This window comes from Balearica regulorum, chromosome 5 (assembly GCF_011004875.1).
Source record: "Balearica regulorum gibbericeps isolate bBalReg1 chromosome 5, bBalReg1.pri, whole genome shotgun sequence".
Taxonomy (NCBI): Eukaryota; Metazoa; Chordata; class Aves; order Gruiformes; family Gruidae; genus Balearica; species Balearica regulorum.
In genome coordinates this window covers 12,702,253-12,710,332 of record NC_046188.1, presented here as the reverse complement: position 1 = coordinate 12,710,332, position 8,080 = coordinate 12,702,253, and the positions used below count along the sequence as shown (strand labels likewise).

The 8,080-nt window shown below is 40.6% G+C and overlaps 1 protein-coding gene across 1 annotated transcript; it reads right to left on the bottom strand.

The window, feature by feature from the left end:
- Positions 1–954: 954 nt before the first annotated feature.
- HSP90AA1 (heat shock protein 90 alpha family class A member 1) lies at positions 955–7,604 on the bottom strand. Its single transcript, XM_010304210.2, has 10 exons — positions 7,446–7,604; positions 6,982–7,348; positions 6,305–6,438; positions 5,522–5,830; positions 4,665–4,830; positions 4,189–4,379; positions 3,929–4,076; positions 2,573–2,841; positions 1,906–2,239; positions 955–1,703 (listed from the first exon to the last, which is right to left on the bottom strand). The coding sequence occupies exons 1-10, from the start codon at positions 7,602–7,604 to the stop codon at positions 1,594–1,596; spliced, it is 2,187 nt and encodes a 728-aa protein (XP_010302512.2). The 3' UTR covers positions 955–1,593.
- Between the last annotated feature and the right edge of the window lie 476 nt (positions 7,605–8,080).

The following is an 8,080-nucleotide window of genomic DNA, read 5'->3' as shown; positions in this document are numbered from 1 at the left end:
TATTTGCAAGTCTAGTAAACTGACAGCTAGAAGTGACTGCCAAAAGGCCAGGTGATCAACTAGGAGACCTGCTGCAGCACATCCACCTCTCCAACCTACCAGTAACATGCAAAATGCAGAGTACGTTTAGGAAGGCAGAACTTGCACAAACTTTGTATTAGCTTGCAACAAAGAAATACTGCTATACAGCCAAAACTACTTGTCTTTTCACCCTACTACAAAAGAGCCAACACACATGGTCATATTTTACACTGAGAACCAGAGTTCAACTATCTTGTTATAAAACAGGCACAGATAGAAACAGGAAACCAAATCAAGACTTGTCAGAAGGGCAAGATGCTCAGAACTTGCCCCTACCACCTCCTCCCCCCCCCCCAAGTTCATTAACTCAGGCTTATTGTATGTACCAAACATTTGTCCAAAGTCAATGCAGGGCAGCTGATGTGCACCAAGTGCTTGGCAGGCAAAGAAGTTGCTGGAGCTGCCCCCAATAGCCCTCATTTCCTTTCACCACCCTCCTCCAATGAGCAAGGCCAAGGAATACAGAACACAGCATGACCTAGTCATTTCTTGAGAGCCTGTGTGGTGTAGTGCTGACTCACTACACATGCAGAACTCAGCACCTCAGTACCCCATGAAGCATCAGGCTTGCAGCTTTAGAAGGCGTGTAGCTCCATTTCCAGTCTCCAAAAAACTGCTGGAGTTATCACTCAACTCACACTTGAGGCAAATAATCACATCACTTTTTCAAAGATTAAAATTGTCTTGAGATCTTAAAGATCTGCCCAACTTTTCTACCTTTACATGGTACTGGTTTGTGGTGACGCTGCAGAGCATGCAGGATTAATTATTGGTGTAACAAGACAGCAAGCGATACTCAAGATCCAAAGCAGCAACTGACACCAATAATAGCAGGTTTTGCTCTGCCATGAACAGACAAGTCAGTGACACGCCTCATCCTTAACACTTTTATTCTTACAGTTCTAGGTTTGAACTGTACATGCAGAGTTGCATAAGTCACAATAGAGATTTACAGTGGATTCTATTCTATGGTAGAGTGCAATCCAGAATCCTTAAACAGTATAAAAAACAACTTTAAACATCAAGACCTTGTTAGGAGCAAAAGGGTTAAAGCTTCCCCAAGTATTTCAGCTCTCCTAGATACCTAGTTACTAGGTACTGTATGTTAAAACATATTTAGAGTTGAAGAGCTGTGCAACACTAAACAAACTTGAACATCCTGATGTCATACCATCTTTGTTACTTCTCTCCCACATTTCTGGCAATTAAGAATAAGTCAAAAACCCTGCCACCTGCAACCAGCTAATACAGACAAAAATAACTACTCCTTACTTGCCTGTTTAGGGTTGTACAGTGTTAAAGAAAATATTCCCTCAATGGCATTTGTATCTCACATCAGCTGAAAAAGCAATGTAACAAAAATAAAGGTATAACATCTTTGAAAATAAATATAAAGAGGGAATGCAGACAAAGTGTCAAAGATTTTTTTTTTGGCAGGTAACATTCATAATATACAAAATATAACTTATTCATAGTAGCCAAGGAAACATTCATGAGTTCCTGTAAACTGTTTTAATCCACCTCCTCCATGCGTGATGTGTCATCATCTCCTTCCAGAGGTGGCATCTCCTCAGTAACTGCTGGACTGGCTTCTTCTGCAGCAGTATCATCCTCATCGATGCCTGTTGAGGAAACACACGTACCATCAGTGCCAACACCAGAACCCAAAGCTTTATTATTCTCCTTGGCACCTCAACCCATCCAAGGGTTCCCCCCCCTTTTCTACAAGTACAAAGAAACCAGAATGTGATCTCTGAACACTCGGTACCCTGCGAGTGCACGTAACCACACCTGGAGTTTACTGGAGACAGATTTCTAACTCACCCAGGCCAAGTTTGATCATCCTATAAATGCGGTTGGCATGTGTCTGAGGATCTTCTAAACTGAAGCCAGAGGACAGGAGTGCTGTCTCATACAGCAAGATGACAAGATCCTTCACAGACTTGTCATTCTTATCAGCCTCTGCCTTCTGCCTCAGGGTTTCAATGATGGAATGATCAGGATTGATCTCCAGATGTTTCTTTGCTGCCATGTATCCCATTGTGGAGTTGTCTCTTAATGCCTGTGCTTTCATGATCCTCTCCATATTGGCAGTCCAGCCATATGTACTTGTTACAATACAGCATGGAGAAGTAACTAAACGATTGGACACAACAACCTATGAAAGCAAACATAAAGCAGAAGTTTGTAATTTAACATTTCAGATACACTCAACCCCACTGATTTAACCAAGGTTCAACTTTGAAATGCTACTGCAAATCGTAAAAGACCTCAGACTCATGAGACAGAGCTAAAGAATTTGGAATACCAACAAAACCACTTAGCTTTGCTAAAACCCAAAACAGACACCTTGTATCTATAAAACTGTATCCTGCAGGGAGATTGTATCTCTTCCAGAAAAGGCAATTGTAACAGATTGTCATCTGAGCCTTCTCTGCAGCAACTTCCTTTCAGATCATTAAACAACTTGTTACAGAGTACTACTAATTACCTTTTCTACTTTCTTTTCAAGGATATCTTTCATTATTTTGCAGAGGTTCTCAAACTTGGCTTTCTTCTCCTCCTGTTTCTTTTTCTCCTCCTCATCTTCTGGAAGCTCCAAACCCTCTTTTGTTACAGAAACCAGGGTCTTGCCTTCAAATTCCTTCAGCTGCTGCACACAGTACTCATCAATAGGCTCAATCATGTAGATCACCTCCAGGCCATGTTTGCGAAGACGCTCCACAAAAGCGGAGTTGGCCACCTGATCTTTTGTTTCACCTGCAAGAAGAACGCCACAGTTGTGGTCTGAGCCTCAGCACTCATGTGGCAGCACATTTATTTTCTGGAAGAGCCTATGCAACATTTCCAGAGATGCTCCATGTTCAGGGGAAAAAAAACAGGCACAAACCAGGTATGACAAGCTACTGCAAAGATTAGGCTGGCCTCAGGAGACTTGACTCTAACTGACACCACAGCTTGGAGTACTTCACTGGTTTGAAAGTAGATTTACATCTCTGGAATGCCAGGTAAGAATTGCTTCCCATTCCTGCCAAGGAAAAAACTGAGAAGCCCTGTGCAGCATTTACCTTTTAAAAAAAGCCTTAGTATCTGATGGCCAAAGAGTTAAACAAACTGCTTTGAGCATTAGGTCTTAGAAATTCAGATACTCCTTGCCAAATTTATTAGCTCAAGCTATCTTAAAAGGCCCCTCAAAGGCTCTAAAGCATACTTTCTGGGCTTACAGGGGAAAATGGTGGGTAAGCTAGCTGTGCAAGGGGCACTTCACAACCTTAAACTGGGTTCCCCCACAGCCTCAAGGTGGCAGCAATTAACACTGAGCATTATTATTTCAAGACCAAGGCAGTAATTGAAGAGCAACTATTCTATTACAGCTCAATGAATGGTTTAGTTACCAAGGACAGCAGTCAGCACTGAAGCAGTCAGTTTTATCAACAGGGAACATAGTGAGCAGCACTCCCAGCAAGTCTGCAAAGGGAGAGTTTACAGTCTACAGGTCATTATCTGTAGCTGTTTCTACTGTCCTCATTGGACTGAAGAAATTCAGTATAAGTTACACAGGAAATTCTGTCTTGTCAGGAGACATGCTAAGGTTTCTCCATGTACTCAACTGACACCTCAACTAATGTTCTGGAAAGCAGGGCAACTTAGCCAGAGACTGAAAATGTAATGTTTTTTACAGAATGAATTACATTGGTACTTTTGAAATATTTTTTTTTCACTAAAAAGCCTAGTTTCTTTCTAAATTCACTGAGAGAACTGCCAGTTATTTTCCATTTTTCTAACTCCAAAAAGATAACCCTACATACGTACCTGCATTTACAGACAATTTTCATTTTTAACTCACCAGTAATGTAGTAGACATGTTTCTGGTTTTCCTTCATCCGAGTGCAGTAGTCCTTCAGAGAAACCATTTCATCACCAGATGCAGATGTGTAATACCTCAGTAATTCTGAGAGCTTCTTGCGATTCTGGGAGTCTTCATGTATACCAAGCTATGAAAATAGAAGAAAATTTCTGAACTGTGGTAGTTTACTATTTCAGACATAACAAAAATCTGTAGCTTCTACAGTCTTCTTAATGCTATTAAGCAGAAATACTACCAACCTTGATGTTCTTGGAAAACTGCTCATAGAACTTTTTGTAGTTCTCCTTGTCCTCAGCCAATTCAGTGAAAAGTTCTAGGCACTTCTTCACCAAGTTCTTCCGGATCACCTTCAGGATCTTGCTTTGCTGCAGCATTTCACGAGAAATATTCAGAGGTAAATCCTCAGAGTCTACCACACCTCTCATGAAATCTGGAAGATAAAGGTGAGAATTAGCTTTCCAGGTATCAAACAAATTAAGATTACCATTCACCTCCTATGTGGCTTTGCCCTTTCAAAATTATGGATTTGTTTCTACAGAATTCTAAACACAAACTAAACAGTACTTTCTTCAATTGTTCAGATACTTCCTGATTAGCTCTGTTTAGGACTCAGTCTTCCCCCTCCCAGATTTGTTTAAATATGAAGGGAAATGATGAAGTTGCTTATCAGTTTCTCTAGTATTTTGAGAAATGTTTTCCTCAAAAATATACTCACTCAGATATTCAGGGATCAGTTCCTCACAATTGTCCATGATGAAAACTCTGCGTACATACAGCTTTATGTTGTTCTTCTTCTTCCTGTTTTCAAACAGATCAAAGGGTGCACGCCGCGGGACAAACAGGAGAGCTCTGAATTCCAACTGTCCTTCCACGGAGAAGTGCTGTGAGAAAATAAGTTTATCATTTTACTCAGTTTGCACAGCTCACTTTAGTAACACTAACAGCTCTTCAAACACAGAAGGCCAACAGTAACCATCTGAGATTTCAGGAAAAAAATTCAGCACAGTAGGCAAGGCATTGATCAGGAACAAGCCCATTCTCCAGACAAACAGATCTAAGTTCTGGTCAGTTGTTACCAGGCAAGTAGACCAATTCAGAAAACATGTTCAGTTCCCTATATTATATACTAGGCTTCATGAAGCATGTGTATTCTTACAGCACTTCCCAATATAGACACTCAAAAAGGACAAGTACTTCTCACTTACTCATCTCCTTTAGCAGTAGGCATTTTCAAAACTAAGCTATAAACCCAAAGAATTGAATTTACATTTACTTGAAATCTTTCAGTTAGATAACTAAGCTACAAACTGGGGAGGCATCTGCACTTTCACATACAATGAACCGAAATACGGATTTGATTGTTACAAACACAGCCCTAACAGCGGCCAGAGTAACTGTAGCACGAAGTGTCACCCTCACCTAGCAGAAGTGTTCAAAAGAACAGTATCACTCCATATACTAAGCAACTTATCACAGTAAGCTCTGAGGCAATGGATCAGAGTTCAGTAGCATGTTTAGCAAGCTTCCAGCTATAGTGGCAAAACCAATTGTGCCTGAGGAATAAGAACTTACTTTGACAGCCAAGTGGTCTTCCCAGTCATTAGTTAGACTCTTGTAGAATTCTCCGTACTCCTCATTGGTTATGTCATCTGGATTCCTGGTCCAAATGGGCTTGGTCTTGTTGAGTTCTTCCTGATCGATGTACTTCTCCTTAATCTTCTTTTTCTTCTTCTTATCTCCATCCTTCTTTTCCTCCTCTTCATCAGAGCCAACATCCTCAATCTCTGGTTTATCTTCTGTTTTTTCCTCCTTCTCTTCTTTTTCCTCCTCTTTTTCCTCAGCCTCATCATCACTCACCTCCTTATCACGTTCCTTCTCCACCTACAAAAGAGATCATTAGTTGAACTGAGAAACCTAGAACTTGTACCCTTAACAGCCCTAATGTATCTCTTGTAGTCTCACAAAGCTAGAAACTACATGGACGTGATGTCAAGTTTTCCTCCTAGACTCAACTACGGACTTACATTCTGGGTCCCAAGAGACCAGTGGTATTTTGTTTCCATGGCTTATGTGGCAGTTTATGCTACTTAGTTTCATCACAATGCATTGCCATTAACAGTACATCAAAATGCAGTTAATTTACTGAATGGTTTGGAAACAGTGATATTACTGGCTTGATAAAACACATTTTTTACTTTCGTAAAATAAGTAACATAATGGCATTTCAGAAGAGCAACAGCCATATAACATCTGTAACAATTTTAATTAACAAAATACACAGGGACTGCTCTTTCTCAAATTTCAAAGATTCACTTAAGTTGGCAATACTTAGATTACTTCCAGCAAGGTACTTACAAAGAGTGTAATGGGATAGCCGATGAACTGAGAATGCTTCTTCACAATTTCCTTGATTCGCCGTTCTTCCAGGTATTCAGTTTGATCTTCTTTAAGATGCAGGATGACTTTTGTTCCACGACCCAAAGGTTCACCTAGAATGGAGTTTACAGGTTTTACTTGTGTAGTAGCAGACTAGGCTTTGGCCAATTCTAAAATAAACCTTCTTTAAAAAGCCATTCCTGTGTTAGTAATTTCTTCACCACTGGGAAAATGTAAGGTTCTGTGTACAGAACCAGCCTTACAGACACTTCCTCAACCTTACTGTACCCAGCATGTATTTCAAATAACCTCAAGGAGTTTTTCACCAATTAGTCTGTTCATGTGTCACCATTATGTTTCTTATGTAGAGTTGTTTGTAGGAGTCTACAGAAGTGTGTCCATGTATAAGCTCTGAAAGCTTGATCTTTATCGTAATATGCCACTTACTTCAGGCATTCCCTTAATGTATCACATATCCCTTATCAATAGTTACTCAAACTGGAAGAGTAAGAGAACAGATATGCCTGTGATCAATCCATCACATGACCAGTACTACCCGTTTTACCTCTTGGTTTTGTCTTTTTCAATGCAGAGTAGCTATCTGAATGCCAGAAACCTTTAGGAAGCATACTTGAGCAAAAACTTCTAATACTCACCATTGTCAAGTCTGACAGTGAAAGATCCTCCAGCTGATGACTCCCAAGCATACTGCTCATCATCATTGTGCTTGGTGATCACTGTCACTTTTTCTGCAACCAGGTAGGCAGAGTAGAAGCCAACACCAAACTGACCAATCATGGATATATCAGCCCCTGCCTGCAGTGCTTCCATGAAAGCCTTGGTACCAGACTTGGCAATAGTACCAAGGTTGTTGACCAGGTCAGCTTTGGTCATCCCTATGCCTGTATCCACAATGGTCAGAGTGCGATCATGCTTGTTTGGAATCAGGTTAATTTTCAGATCTTTTCCAGAATCCAGCTTGCTTGGGTCAGTCAAGCTCTCATATCTTATCTTGTCCAGAGCCTGCAAGAGAAAAGGCAGGCTTTAACATTCCCTGACTATTCCTAAAAATTTCAGTAGTCTTATTGACACAGACCAGTCTAGGAGTTAAGGTACTTACATCTGACGAATTAGAAATCAGCTCCCTCAGAAAGATTTCCTTATTGGAGTAGAAAGTGTTGATGATCAGAGACATCAACTGAGCAATCTCAGCCTGGAAGGCAAAAGTCTCCACCTCCTCCTCCATTGGTTGGTCTTGAGTTTGCACAGCTTCCGGCATCTGTAAGGAGAGAGGGAGTTGAAATCCCATCCGAACAGCTTGGTGTGCATACCCTTTTGCAGGCAATGGCAATGCAACCCTGAAATAAAGATATTTAACTACGTGGTTTCAAATACAGCACCGTTAAGAACACCCCCCCCATCTTATTTCCTGCAAGTAAGAATTCAGCAATTTTAAGGAATGCAGAAACTAGATACAAAATTTTAACTACAGAGTTGCTTTACATTAACTTTGGTTTGCACTATTTAGGGTTAGCATAGAACTTTTCCTCTCCCCTCCATTAATTTATAGATTAGTGTACAACTCCTTCCCCTTGTCACAGACCAAGCAAACGTTACAAAAGAAGAAAAATGCAACCAAGAACTTAGCCTGGCATTTGAGAGGTTAAATACATTACTCTGCAGCCGATTCTCACAGTAGAAGTCCCTGCTTGGAGTATTTTCCTTTTCTCACATCCACATTTTGCTCATACAATT